Raw genomic sequence first — 15,194 nt, forward strand, 5'->3', positions numbered from 1 at the left:
TTAAGCAGTGAGTGGAAATAACCTGGAACGCGCTGCCTATAAGGGTGGTGGAAGCAGAGACAACGAATGATTCCAAAAAGGAAATTATATGGGTACTTGAGGGAAACAAACTTACAGGGCTATGGGGATCGGGTGGGGGGGAAATGGGACTGACTGGATTGCTCTACAGAGAGCTGACATGGACTCAATGGACCGAATGGCTTCCTTCTGTGCCATAATGACTCTATGACAGGGTAAATGTAGAGACGATGTTTTCACTTCTGGTTTTGCCCACAACTATATGGCTATGAATCCACTAATGAATCCAGAAGAATCTTCTTTACCCAGAGAATTGATGAAATGTGGGACTAGCGACTGCATGGAGTGGTTCAGGTGAAGGGCATGGATACATTTAAGGGAAAGCTAGATAAACACGATGGAAAAGGGAAAAGAATGATACACTGTGGGAGTTATAAGAAGATGGTTGGAGGATGCTTGTGTGCAGCATAAACACCAGCATGGACTTGTTGGGCTGAATGGCCTGTTTCTGTGTTGTAAAAACTTTGTAACTTTGTAAAGACCACCTATTTCCACTTCCATATCACCACCTAACTCCGCCCCTGTCTCAGCTCATCTGCTGCTGAAACCCTCATTCATGCCTCTGTTACCTCGAGATTTGACAATTCCAATGCACTCCTGGCTGGTCTCCCACATTCTACTCTCCACAAACTTGAGGTCATCCAAAGCTCTGCTGCCCGTGTCTTAACTCACACCAAGTCCTGTTCCCCTCTCACTCCTGTGCTCGCTGACCTACACTGACTCCCTGTCAAGCAATTACTTGATTTTAAAATTCTCATCCTTGTTTTCAAATCCCTCCATGGCCTCACCCCTCCCTACCTCTCTAATCTCCTCCAGCCCCTACAACCCTCCAAGATCTCTGCACTCCTCTAATTCTGGCCTCTGCAGCATCCCTGATATTAATCGCTCCACCATTGGTGGCCATGTTATCAGCTGTCAAGGCTCTGGAATTCCCTCCCTAAAAAACTCTCCAGTTCCCTATCCTCCTCCAAAGCCTCATGTGATAAGGACACTCCTCCCAATATCCACAAAAACAAATTTTTTTTGGATTACACCTTGGTGAAGCACCTTGGGGCATTTTTCTGTATTGACAGTGCCATATAAATCCAAGTCATTGACTACTTATTGCAGACTGTGATATTCAAACTGGTAACATAATGAAGTACGTCGGGGAGAAACTTATTCGAATAGCCCTATGCAGACTTGCATTGGTTCCCCACGGGCCACTATCTGTGCAGCTTTCTTCATTGAAATCAGTGAAGAAAGCTACACAGGTCATGCAAGGAGTGGCCCACAGCACCGCCTGCCCCTGGGGAATCAACACGAGTCTGCAAAGCGTCACTAGAAGTGGGGCTACACGAACAAACTTTGCCCCTGTGCAGACTTCCTTCTCATTGGCTCTGCTCAGGCCTGGTGATTACCAGCACACCACATTCTCACCAGCTCCTTGCTCATTACTGTCTGCTGCCAACTTGCCATCGTCACAATGGAGAACGTGATGTTTGAATTCAGGTTTAAGGATTCGGTGCCTAGCATTAAAGGGACAGACTTTTATAACATTTGCCAGTTCAGGGTGATTCTGAAAGGAAAAGAAAGTGGAAAGAAATTAGCACACATACGCGCACACATTTATACGAAAAAGGAAAAAAAAAAAAACTTGACTCTCGGACTTGGGCACAAAATCAAGGCTGACATTTCAGTGCTGTACAGTACCGAGGGAACGCTGTCTTTTACATTTTTACAAATGGAGCCAAAATCTATTCCCACTCTCTGCAATTGTTAACCTTGCAGACAATCTGGGGCCTGTAGTTAGCTATCCTGGTACACACACAACACCCCCCCCAATTACCAACTCAGTGTCACAAGAAATCCCCAGGAGAGGGGACAGGAGGCACCTCCGCATCCGCCCCCCCCCCCCACCCCCCGCCAAACTACCTCAGTGACAACTGGAGAATTTTGAAAGATGCCCCCACCCCCGAACAGAGTGCCTGCGTGTGGGCTATTAAACTTGGATTCAAAACAGACCCCAACAAGACTCTTCCCGCTCCCCTATCTAGTTGCCGACTTCAAACCCAGCTCTTTGTAAAGCTAATGTCACAGAGACTTCAACAGTAAGTATCTGGGCCTCAGGCAAATCAAGTGCAGAAAATCTCGTACAAACAATGATGGAAACTCTCAGATCAGGCAGGATCAGTGGAGGGAACAGGCCGCTTGATCTTTCAGCTGTCAATACTTCATCGATATTAACATACTTCCCCATCTCATTTTCCAGTCAGAAAAGGGGGAAGGGAAATCTATACAAAACCCAACAAACTCAGGTAACTTGATGCTCATTCCTCTCTGGGAATGTTGTATTTTGAAAAAAAACATTTCCCTTTCCCATTCTACAATTAAACAGGTGAAAAGCACTTACATTCCGGCACTTCACCAGGTGGTAAGGGAAGCGGCTGCTTCTGATCCTGTGGCTCTGGTCGTAGGGACAGACCAAGAGTTGGTCACAATCCATTGTGCTCAGGTCAGTCTAAGTGGAAAGAAGCACCATTATCTGAGGCCTCATTTTAACTCTACAGGCCCACCAGGGATAGTGGAGGGGAGGTGCAAGGTGGGGGTGAGGGGAAAAGGGGAGGCACGAGGAGGGGAGATGCATGAAGCAGGAGGGGGTGGGAAGGAACACAAGAAATAAGAGCAGGAGTAGGCCATTCGGCCCTTCGAGCCTGCTCTACCATTCAATACGATCACAGCTGATCTGATTGTTGCTTCAACTTCACTTTCCTGCCTGCTCCCCATAACCCTCGACTCCCTTGTAGAACAGAAATCTAACTCAGCCTTGAATATATTCAGTGACCCAGTCTCCACTGCTCTCTGGGGAAGAGAATTCCCAAGATTAACAACTCCTCATCTTGGTCTTAAGAGGGAGACCCATTATTTTGAAACTGTGGCCTCCTCATCCCTAGGTGGCTCGAGGGGAAACATCCCCTTGACATCTACCCTGTCAAGCCCCCTCAGCATCTTATACATTTCAATAAGATCACCTCGGTCTTCTAAACTCCAATGGGTATAGGCCCAAACTTTCCTCATCAGGCAACCTCTTCATCGCAGGAATCAACCCAGTGAACCTTCTCTGAACTGCCTGAAGGGAGACACAGGAGGGGAAGGGGAGGTGTAAGGGTGGGGAGGGAGGAAAGAAACAATATTTAAGATTTGTAAATGTGAATGCATTTACATGAGCACAGTTTTTGTACCTTTTCTACCTAAAGCTTTATTAAAATTGGTTTTTTGCTGCTTTCAGCAAGTCTGGAGGCCTCCACACACCCCTCCCTCCCTCCCTCCCACAAGACATTTCCCTGCACTCAGATCACTCCCTATGCAGTTGGGAACTCAGGCTGGAATTCCCAGTAGTGAGAGACAGTGCCCAGCACTGCAGCATTTCAAAAGGCAGTCAGGAATCTGAAGGGGGTGGAAAACATGAAGCAATGGAGACCACAGTAGTCTGAGCTAGATTCAGAATTCTCAGGCTCTGGGACTCTGTTAAAACACAAACATCCTTAAACAGGTTTAAGGATCAGATATAATCTAACCCTTAAAAAAAACTATACCTCAACTTTGAAAGATAAAAATGCAGGCCTAAAGGAGTTCTAATCGTTCCAAATCCATACCAGGCGAATAGAAAGGCCAAATGTAGTCTGAACTGCTGCTCTTCCCCTTGAAATCTGACTCAATCACCAGGCAGCAACTGACTTATTCCTCGAAAACTGATAACAAACTGTATTCCCTGACTATCACATGCAAAAGACAAAGGGCCCAGGAATTGTATCCTCTCAGCCCCTCCCCTGATATTCATTATCCTCAAATTGTGGCACAAGGATTTCCATATTCTAGTGCCTTATTGGCAGTGTTGTCCAATCACAACTGGCTGTGAGGATGCAAATTTATGTGACTCAGCCCAATGGGATGGGGGTTGTGAAAGTGGTGCACTTTCAGAGTCTGGGAACTGAGTATGCTCAGTACAGCTTAATACAGGTGAACAGAAAAAGCTAGCAGACATGCCAACTGTTGTGAATTTATCATGAAAAGCACAGTTATTAAGTAAAATTAAGCCTCATACATGATCGCACTGTGAAATGTCAGGATTTTCACAGGCATTCTTGTAAATGGGCCTTTCATCCTGCTCCTGCCCCCCGATGGATCATGTGACCACATTAAACTCACATTACCAGCTGCATTACCAGCACTGCACCAGCTGGGCCTGAAGCAGCTCAAAGTGGTAGGTCAACAATGCAGTCAAGAGTGGCGCAGAGGTTAGCATCGCAGCCTCACAGCTCCAGCAACCTGGGTTCGATTCTGGGTACTGCCTGTGTGGAGTTTGCAAGTTTTCACTATGACCGCGTGGGTTTTCACTGGGTGATCCCGTTTCCTCCCACGGCCAAAGACTTGCAGGTTGGTAGGTAAATTGGCCATTATAAATTGCCCGTAGTATAGGTAGGGGAAGGTGGGGATGTGGTAGGAATATGTGATTCATGTAGGATTAGTATAAATGGGTGGTTGATGGTCAGCACAGACTCGGTGGGCCGAAGGGCCTGTTTCAGTGCTGTATCTCTAAATAAAATAAATAAATAAACACAGGCCTGCAGCAAACTTGGTGAGTGGGAGCCAGAGGAGAGCAGATTTACCCCAGGCATAGAGCAGGAGGACCTGGCACTTGGTATTGAGCAGCAATAACAGCTTGAATTTCACATCTTGGAAAGTACAACAGAAATCAGATTCCTTCGACATAGAACGTGAGTTGCCTCACAACTCTTGCCATTCCATTTTATATGTAATGTACATTTGCATGACACAGCAAAAACATTGTTGGTGCATATAGCCTGAGGGGTTTTACATAGGTTCCAGCCCCTCGGTTCACTATGGTGGGGGGACCTTACACAGTGGTCTTTCCCCATTGAGCCTTTGCTGCGGCTGCCCCAAGCTGTAGTGCATCCCTCAGCAAGTAGTCCTGGACCTTGGACTGTGCCAGTCTGCAACATTCAGTCGTGGACAACTCTTTGCAATGGAAGACCAGCAAGTTTCAGGCAGACCAAAGGGCGTCTTTCACCGAATTGATAGTCCTCCAGCAGCAGTTGATGTTCATCTCTGTGTGCGTCCCTGGGAACACTGTAGAGCACAGTCTCCTGTGTTACAGAGCTGCTTGGAATGAACCTTGACAAAAACCACTGCATCTCTTTCCACACCTGCTTTGCAAAGACACATTCCAGAAGGAGGTCGGCAACTGTCTCTTCCCCACCGCAGCCACCGCAAGGGCATTGTGCGGAGGGTGTGAGACTCCGGGCGTGCAGGAAGGATCTGACGGGAAGGCCCTTCTAGCCACCAGCCAAGATACGCCTTGGTGCTTGTTTGAAAGTTCTGGTGATGAGGCATTCCGCCAAATGACTTTGACGGTCTGCTCGGGGAACCATCCGACAGGATCCACCTTCTCCTTATCCCGTAGGGCCTTGAGGACATTCCATGCAGACCACTGCCTGATGGATTGGTGGTCAAAGGTGTTTTTCTGCACAGATTTTTCCATGAAGGATAGGTGGTATGGCACAGTCCAACTGGATGGAGCGTTCCGCGGCAATGTGACCAGGCCCATCCTTAACACCGGGGACAGATAGAACCTCAGCACGTAGTGACATTTGGAGTTTATGTACTGGGATTCTACGCACAGCTTGATGCAGCCACACACGAAGGTGGCCTTCAGGATAAGGGCGACTTTCGGTACGGTTTTTCCCCCTTTATCCAGAGATTTGAACATCGTGTCCCTGCAGACATGGTCCATTTTCGATCTCCAGATAAAACGGAAGGTGGTTCGGGTGACCGCCACGGTGCAGGAGTGGGCTTTGGGACAGACCTGCGCCATGTACAGTAACAGCGTCAGCACCTCATACCTGATGACCAGGTTCTTATCCACAATGGAGAGAGAACACTGTTCCTACATGCTCAGTTTCTGTTTTATCATGACTACTCACTCCTTCCAGGTTTTGGTGCATGCCCCAGCATCTCCGAACCATATCCGCAGCACCTTCAGATGTTCTGACCTGATGATGAAAGGGACAAAGGATCAGTCAGCCCAGTTCCCAAAGCACATGGCCTCGCTCTTGCCGTAATTTACTTTGGCTCCCGAGGTTCACGGTGCCAACTCCAGCACTCTCAGCAAAGAGACTTCACCATCCTTGGTATATCCTGTCCCACCGGCAAGACAGACCCACCAGAGGTGACGGCAGAGTGGTATACAGTCAGAAGGGAGTTACCCTGGGAGTCCTCCACATTGACTCTGGACCCCATGAAGTCTCATGGCATCAGGTCAAACATGGGCAAGGAAACCTCCGACTGATTACCACCTACCACCCTCCCTCAGTTGATGAATTAATGCTTCTCCATGTTGAACACCACTTGGAAGAACCACTGAGGGTGGCAAGGGCACAAAATGTCCATCACTAAGAGTGGCTCGATAGCACCACTACTGACTGAGCTGGCCGAATCCTAAAGGACGTATCTGCTAGACTGGGTATGTGGCAGGTGGTGAGGGAACCAACAAGAGGAGAAAACATACTTGACCTCATCCTCACCAATCTACCTGCCGCAGATGCATCTGTCCATGACAGTATTGGTAGGATTGACCACTACACGGTCCTTGTGGGGACGAAGTCCTGTCTTCACATTGAGGATACCCTCCATCGTGTTGTGTGCCACAACCACCGTGTTAAATGGGATAGACTTCAAACAGATTTAGCAACTCAGAACTGGGCATCCATGAGATGCTATGGGCCATCAGCAGCAGCAGAATTGTATTCAACCACAATCTGTAACCTCATGGCCCGACATATCCCCCACTCTACGATTACCATCAAGCTGGGAGACCAACCCTGGTTCAATGAAGAGTGCAGGAGGGCATGCCAGGAGCAGCACTGGGCATACCTCAAAATGAGGTGTCAACCTGGTGAAGCTACAACCCAGGAATACTTGCATGCCAAACTGCGTAAGCAGCATGCGATAGACAGAGCTAAGCGATCCCATAACAAACGGATCAGATCTAAACTCGGCAGTCCTGCCACATCCAGCCGTGAATGGTGGTGGACAATTAAACAACTGACAGGAGGAGGTGGCTCCACAAATATCCCCATCCTCAATGATGGGGGAGCCCAGCAACATCAGTGCGAAAGATAAGGCTGAAGCATTTGCAACAATCTTCAGCCAGAAGTGCCGAGTTGATGATCCATCTCAGCCTCCTCCTGAAGTCCCCAGCATCACAGATGCCAGTCTTCAGCCAATTCAATTCACTCTGCGTGATATCAAGAAACGACTGAAGGCACCGGATACTGCAAAGGCTATGGGCCCTGACAATATTCCGGCAATAGTACTGAAGACCTGTGTTCCAGAACTAGTTGCGTCCCTAGCCAAGCTGTTCCAGTACAGCTACAACACTGGCATCTACCCGGAAATGTGGAAAATTGTCCCAGCAGAACAAATCCAATACGGCCAATTACCATCAGTCTACTCTCAATCATCAGTAAGGTGGTGGAAGGGGTCGTTAACAGTGCCATCGCGGCACTTGCTCACCAATAACCTGCTCAGTGACACTCAGTTTGAGTTCCGCCAGGGCCACTCAGCTCCTGACCTCATTACAGCCTTGGTTCAAACATGGACAAAAGAGCTGAACTCAAGAGGTGAGGTGACAGTGACTGCCCTTGACATCAAGGCAGCATTTGACCGAGTATGGCATCAAGGAGCCCTAGCATAACTGGAGTCAATGGGAATCAGGGGGAAAACCCTCCACTGGTTAGAGTCAGACCTAGCGCAAAGGAAGATGGTTGTGATTGTTGGAGGTCAATCATCTGAGCTCCAGGACATCACTGCAGGAGTTCCTCAGGGTAGTGTCCTAGACCCAATCATCTTCAGCTGCTTCATCAATGACTTTCCTTCAATCATAAGGTCAGAAGTGGGGATGTTCGCTGATGATTGCACAATGTTCAGCACCATTCACAACTCCTCAGATACTGAAGCAGTCCGTGTAGAAATGCAGCAAGACCTGGACAATATCCAGGCTTGAGTTGATAAGTGACAAGTAACATTTGTGCCACACAAGTGCCAGGCAACGACCATCTCAAACAGGAGAGAATCTAACCATCTCCCCTTGACATTCAATGGCATTACCATTGCTGAATCCCCCACTATCAACATCCTAGGGGCTACCATTGACCAGAAACTGAACTGGAGTAGCCATATAAATACCGTGGCTACAAGAGCAGGTCAGAGGCTAGGAATCCTGTTGCGATTAACTCACCTCCTGACTCCCCAAAGCCTGTCCACCATCTACAAGGCACAAGTCAGGAGTGTGATGGAATACTCTCCACTTGCCTGGATGGGTGCAGCTCCAACAACACTCAAGAAGCTCGACACCATCCAGGATAAAGCAGTCCACTTGATCAGCACCCCATCCACAAACATTCACTCCCTCCACCACTGACGCACAGTGGCAGCAGTGTGTACCATCTACAAGATGCACTGAAACAACTCACCAAGCCTCTTTCAACAGCACCTTTCAAACTCATGAATTCTCCAACCTCGAAGGACAAGGGCAGCAGAAGCATGGGAATATCATTTGGATGGCACAGTGGCGCAGTGGCAAGCACCGCAGCCTCACAGCTCCAGCGACCCGGGTTCAGTTCTGGGTACTGCCTGTGCGGAGTTTGCAAGTTCTCCCTGTGACTGTGTGGGTTTCCGCCGGGTGCTCCGGTTTCCTCCCACAGCCAAAGACTTGCAGGTTGATAGGTAAATTGGTCATTGTAAATTGCCCCTAGTGTAGGTAGGTGGTAGGGGAAGGTGGGGATGTGTTAGGGAATATGGGATTAATGTAGGATTAGTATAAATGGGTGGTTGATGGTCGGCACATACTCAGTGGGCCGAAGGGCCTGTTTCAGTGCTGTATCTCTCTATGACTCTATCACCACCTGCAAGTTCCCCTCCAAGTCACACACCATCCTGACTTGGAACTATATCACTGTTCCTTCACTGTCGCTGGGTCAAAATCCTGGAACTCCCTTCCTAACAGCACTGTGGGTGTACCTACCCCACAGGGACTGCAGTGGTTCAAGAAGGCAGCTCACCACCACCTTCTCAAGGGCAATTCGGGATGGGCAATAAATGCTGTCTTAGCCAGTGACGCCCACATCCCATGAATGAATAAAAAAAAAACGATCCTCATGTTCAAACATTATTCTGTTCCCAATGTGCACTCCTTCCATTAGCACATCTGCCTTTTCCAAGATGGCATCACACAGTTCCAGATAGAAATGTGCACGTGCTTCCTGCCTGCCATATTGGGACTTTATTAGGATGGCTAGTGTGTGAAAAACAGCTGCTGCACCACCCTTTTTCTAGGCCATGTTATCGCAGCCTGGGCTGGGTTGACTCCTGTAGTCTGGACTCTATTTTGGTGCTGTCTCAGATCATAGTGTTTGGAGCAATGTATTTTCATAGTTCTGTTTCAGAGCTCCACATAATTGGCAAGATGGAGTTCTTTGTCTGGCTGCTGGAGACATGTCGGTGAGAGCTGTAAGATGGCTGCTGATTGCGGACGTGTTTGAGGAAGGAGAGGATGGCAGGAAGTGGCTTTATGATGCATGGCTGTGGTCGAAGGGCTGCTCGAGGTTCAGGCTGACAGGTTGGTGAACCAATAGGAAGTTTGAAAATACCTCTCGCCTTCTTGTTAAGGGATCAGCTCCACCAATGACTGCAGCGTGGAGGTGGGTCCCACAGCTTTGTCAGAAGACTGTTATACTGGAAGTTCAGTAGAGGGGCTCCCAGCTGACGCAGTCGCTTCTCTAGGTCTGTCTGTGATACCTGCAAACCCAAGTTGTCTGCCGCAGTATGTCTCAACTGCAGCCCAAGTTTGCTGAGAAGCTTTCCATCCTGAATGATCGAGGGAGAGGTGTTCTCATTCGAATGTACAATATCAAGAAGGTAAGTGCGTGTGCTCAGAAAATATTTTTGAGTCTCAGTTCCCTTATTTTCAACCCAAGCATTTCAAACTGCACAGAAGTCTCAGGCAGTCAACACACCCTTTGAAATGGTACTGTGTGGATAAAGTGAGAATGTTTAAATTCAGCATCTTCAGTAAAAGACTGCCAAATATTGCACAGTAATGTGGAAATTGTGTTTTATGGCACATCAGGAAGGATGTATTAGCCTTGAAGGGAGTGCAGCATGGATTCACCAGGGTTAAGGGATGAAATTATGAGTACAGGTTCCATAGACCAGGCTGTATTCCTTGAGTATTGAATATTAAGAGGTTACTATTCCAGGATTATCCCAGAATGCGAAGATAAACCCGGCTTCTTTTTTCTACTGAAAACCTTCTTCTTAAGCCCTTCTCCCTAGTCCCCTCCACCCTCACCTCCAACAGTAAGTGCGAGGAGCTCATGGACTTCCTTGTCACTAAGACTGAGACCATCTGATCAGCTGGCTCTGCCACATCCCTCCCTTCCACAGGCCCACCTGGGCAAACTTCCTCGAAGGCTCCCCCCTGCCCTAGCCTCTAAGTTTCTCTCTTATCTTCCCTCATGCCCTCTCTGAGCTCATAGAATCATACAATTGAATCATAGAATGGTTACAGCACAGAAGGAGGCCATTCAGCCCATTGTGTCCTTGCCGGCTCTCTGCAAGTGCAACTCAGCTAGTCCCACTCCCCTGCCTTTTCCCCGTAGCCCTGCAGATTTTCTCTTCAGATAATTATCCAATTCCCTTTTGAAAGCCATGATTGAATCTGCCTCCACCACACTCTGAGGCAGTACATTCCAGATCCTCACCACTGGACGCGTAAAAAAGTTTTTCCTCGTGTTGCCTCTCGTTCTTTTGTCATGAACCTTAAATCCGTGTCCTCTGGTTCTCGACCCTTCCGCCAATGGGAACAGTTTCTCTCTATCTACTCTGTCTAGACCTCTCATGATTTTGAACACCTCTATCAAATCTCCTCTCAAGCTTCCCTTCTCCAAGGAGAACAGACCCAGCTTTTCCAATCTATCCACATAATTGAAGTCCCTCCTCCCTGGAACCATTCTTGTAAATCTTTTCTTTTCTGTCTCCAATGCCTTCACATCCTTCCTAAAGTGCGGTGCCCAGAATTGGACACAATACTCCAGTTGAGGCCAAGCCAGTGTTTTATAACTTGTCCATGAGACCAACCTCCTGCTCCCTTGACTCTATTTCCATTAAATGCTGACCACCCAACTTTCCCTCCTCATCCTCATGCTAGCCAATATTGTAAATGGTTCTTTCTCCTCAAGTGTTGTCCCTCTTGCCTTTAAATCTGCAGTCATCACCCCTCTCCTCAAAAAAACAATCCTTGACCCCTCAGTCCTTGTAAACTATTGTTCCATCTCCAACCTCCCTTTCCTCTCCAAAGACCTTGAACATGTTGTCACCTCCCAAATCCATTCCCATCTTTCCCAGAACTCCATGTCTGAATCCCTTCAATCGGGTTTCCACCCCTGTCACAAAACCGAAACGGCTTTTATCAGAGTCACAAACAACATCCTATGTGACTGTGACAAAGGTAAACTTTCCCTCCTTGTCCTTCTCGATCTGTCTGCAGCCTTTGACACAGTTGACCACATCATCCTCCTCCAACATCTCTCCACTGTCGTCCAGCTGGGTGGGACTGCTCTCACCTGGTTCCATTCTTTTCTATCTAATCATATCCAGAGAATCACCTGCAATGGCTTCTCTTCCTGCTCCCGCACCGTTATCTCTGGTGCCCCCCAAGGATCTATCCTTGGCCCCTCCTATTTCTCATCTACATGATGCCCCTCGGTGACATCATTCCAAAGCACAGTGTTAATTTTCACATGTATGCTGACGACACCCAGCTCTACCTCACCATCACTTCACTTGACTCCTCCACTGTTGCTAAATTATCAGACAGCTTATCTGGCATCCAGTACTTACACTCCCTGCTGCAAACTCCATTCCCCAGCTACTGACTGTACACTTCACTCTGGCAACAGTCTGAGATTAAATTAGTCTGTTGTAACCTTGGTGAGCTTCCAACCACATGTTTGCGCCATCACTAAGACTGCCTATTTCCACCTCCGTAACATCACCCGTCTCTGCCCCCATCTCTGCCCCTGTCTCAGCTCATCTGCTGCTGAAACCCTCATCTGTGCCTTTGTTACCTCTAGATTTGACAATTCCAATGCACTCCTGGCTGGTCTCCCACATTCTACTCTCCACAAACCTGAGGTCATCCAAAACTCTGCTGCCTGCGTCTTAACTCGCACCAAGTCCTGTTCACCTATCACCCCTGTGCTCGCTGACCTACAGCGGCTTCCGGTTAAGCAACCTCTTGATTTTAAAATTCTCATCCTTGTTTTCAAATCCCTCCATGGCCTCGCCCCTCCCTATCTCTGTAATCTCCTCCAGCCCCCACAACCCTCCGAGATATCTGCACTCCTCTAATTCTGGCGACTTGAGCATCCCTGATTTTAATCACTCCACCATTGGTTGCCGTGTTATCAGTTGCCTAGGCCCCAGGCTCTGGAATTCCCTCCATAAACCTCTCCACCTCGCTTTCGTCCTTTTAAGACACTCCTTAAAACCTACCTCTTTGACCAAGCTTTTGACCATATAAGTTGTTGTTGCGATCTGATCAAGATTATTTAGGGTGATGAAGGGAGTTGATAGGTTAGGTAGAGAGAAACTGTTTCTGCTGGTGGAGAGTCAGAACAAGGGGTGTAACCTTGAGATTGGAGCTCGGCCATTCGGGGTGAGGGGTTAGGAAACCAATGCAGGTAGATGGCGTTAAGATACAGATCAGCCACGACGAAACAGACTTGAGGGGCAGAATGGCCTACTCCGATTTGCATGTTCCTCAGGATCTCCTCAATCAGTCCTGATGTATGTTACAGAACTCAAAGCTTACAGCTTGGGTGGGGGTGGGGCATCTGAAAAGCTCTAAGTTCAGTGCGTCTGTCAGTGTGTTTTTTCAGCCAGCTCATTATAATTTTACTCCTGGGTTTCTGTCCAATCAGTGGCAGTGGGTGTGATGAGGACTCACATGATGTGATCTCAGCTCCAGTATTTAAAGGGGCACTTCAAACATGAATGTTGAAGGAGTTGGACTTGGCTGGAAGTGGGGTTCAGACAGACAGACAGACAGACAGAAGCCATTCCCTGCTTTACTGTATGTGCTGCTGGGGTCTGTGAAGAACCAGAGGGAGATTCTCTTCCCTGGCAACAGGAGGAAGAAGCTTGCTGCTGAGAGCAAGTGGTTGTGGTTGGAGGTTGCTGAGGAGATCATCAGCAGGAGCTTTATGCCACACTCCTCGATTCAGTGCAGGAAGCTAATGACCAAAGCAGGTCAGGGAAAGTGAGTAAAGTGGAACATTCACCTACATCCTGCTGTGCTCATCACCCCTTCACTTTGCCTTGTCAAGCCTACTTCAGCACATCACTGCTCACATTCATTGACCTTGCAGGTCCACCCATCCTTCCCTTTGTCTCCACTTCTTCACATCCCCATCTATCGTTCCATCATTCCCACTCGCCCTCATCCTCATGTAATGTCATGCACGTTCAAGTAGTTAGCGGAAGGCTTAGAAGGGAATTTGTTTCACCCAGAGCATGGTGGGGATCTGGAACTCACTGACTGAAAGGATGGTAGAGGCAGAAACCCTCATAACATTTAAAAACTATTTGGATATGCACTTGAAATGCCGTAACCTACAAGGCTACGGACCAAGAGCTAGGAAGTGGGAATAGACTGGATGGCTGTTTTTTTGGCCAGCATAGGCATGACGGGCTGAATGGCCTCCTTCTGTGCCAAAAATCTTTCGATGCTTCTCTGGCACCTGAAGGCACGGCTGCCAATGGTGGAGGTGGTGGGTGGGGTGGGTTGCGGTGGGGGATAATTTTAAAAATCGAGGCCTTGCTTAACCAGAAGCCAATGTAGATCAGCGAGCACGGGGGGTGGGGGATGGGTGAACTGAACTTGGTTTGAGTTCGGACACGGGCAGCAGAGTTTTGGATGACCTCAAGTTTACGGAGGATAGAATGTGGGAGAGCAGCCAGGAGTGTGTTGGAATAGTCAAGTCTAGAGGTAACAAAGGCACGGATGAGGGTTTCAGCAGCAGATGAGCTGAGGCAGGGGCAGAGTAGAGCAATGTTACAGAGATGGAAATAGCTGGTCTTAATGATGGCCTACATATCTGCCTAGGCAGCTGAAGTGCATCTTCTGCAAGCTAATGGGTTGTTTAATCGCACATCTGGTGGTAATGTGGTATTCATGGTGGTGCTGTTGGGCTTCAGTGTTGGGGTCTTTGATGGGTGTCACGAGCCAAGTTTGAAGTGACTATCCCTTGTCTCCTGGCAACTACTCCTTAAGTTTGCTTGCAGCTCCAAAGACGTCACAGTGGTTGAACTGCCACAGGATGGAAGCATCATGGCAGCTCTCTGGGACCCTGCAGAAAGATTCTTTTGTGGTTGCACACCAGCTGCACATTGATGGAGTGGAAGCCCTTGCTGTTGATGAATAAATACTCCTGGTTGCTCTCAGGGTGCCCAGATTGCCACGTGTGTGCAGGCGATGTACCCTGCACCTCTGGGAAGACAGCCAGAGCCACAAATCCAAGCCCCTGCTCATTCTGACTCGTGTTACCACAGGTGGAACTCACATAATTGGTGACCCTGGCCCTGGCGTTTGTGGGATGCCAACTACTGGATCCTGGATATGGCTGCGGCATAGCTCTGGAAAGGTGTGGAGGCAAAAAGGTTGAGGGCTGTGGTCACTTTGAGAGCCACTGGGAACATGTGGTCACCAGGTCCAGAAGGCAGCGGATCTTCTGGGAGGCTGCAGAAGTCTGACACCATCTGACGTGGCATCCTGAGTCTCCTGACACACCGCTGTTCAGATCTGTCAGGGAAATTCACACCCTGTTCTGTAGATTGTGCCTCCTGCGAGCTGCCCCCACACCTCGCCACCGCCCCTCCCTGCTGCTGCCCTTGTTGTCCAGGTGCAGGTCTCTCAATAGTAGGCTGTGGTAGGCGCTGGTGCTGGGAATATTGCCCCTCATTGAAGGTCCAATCTAAGGTAGTCAATGCACCAT

General features: G+C 48.5%; 2 protein-coding genes across 4 annotated transcripts in view; one reads left to right on the plus strand and one right to left on the minus strand.

Annotated features, from left to right (window-relative positions):
• The window catches only part of LOC137358582 (gametocyte-specific factor 1-like), a 43,093-nt gene that overhangs the window by 22,881 nt on the left and 5,018 nt on the right, over positions 1-15,194 (minus strand). Inside the window, exons 1-3 of one of the 3 annotated variants that reach the window (XM_068024581.1) lie at positions 3,714-3,828; positions 2,471-2,578; positions 1,498-1,636 (exon numbers count right to left, since the gene is read on the minus strand). In XM_068024581.1, coding sequence (XP_067880682.1) covers positions 1,498-1,636; positions 2,471-2,563 — 232 coding nt within the window. In that variant the 5' untranslated portion in view covers positions 2,564-2,578; positions 3,714-3,828. Of the gene's footprint in view, positions 1-1,497; positions 1,637-2,470; positions 2,579-3,653; positions 3,829-15,194 lie in introns of those variants that run through there. The other 2 variants (XM_068024580.1, XM_068024579.1) reach the window with 2 other exon arrangements.
• Positions 9,841-15,194, plus strand: part of LOC137358581 (nck-associated protein 1-like) — a 266,820-nt gene continuing 261,466 nt past the window's right edge. Inside the window, exon 1 of the mRNA XM_068024578.1 lies at positions 9,841-10,056. Coding sequence (XP_067880679.1) covers positions 9,964-10,056 — 93 coding nt within the window. The 5' untranslated portion in view covers positions 9,841-9,963. The remainder of the gene's footprint in view (positions 10,057-15,194) is intronic.

The sequence above is a fragment of the Heterodontus francisci genome, chromosome X, assembly GCF_036365525.1.
Source record: "Heterodontus francisci isolate sHetFra1 chromosome X, sHetFra1.hap1, whole genome shotgun sequence".
NCBI classification, from domain to species: domain Eukaryota; kingdom Metazoa; phylum Chordata; class Chondrichthyes; order Heterodontiformes; family Heterodontidae; genus Heterodontus; species Heterodontus francisci.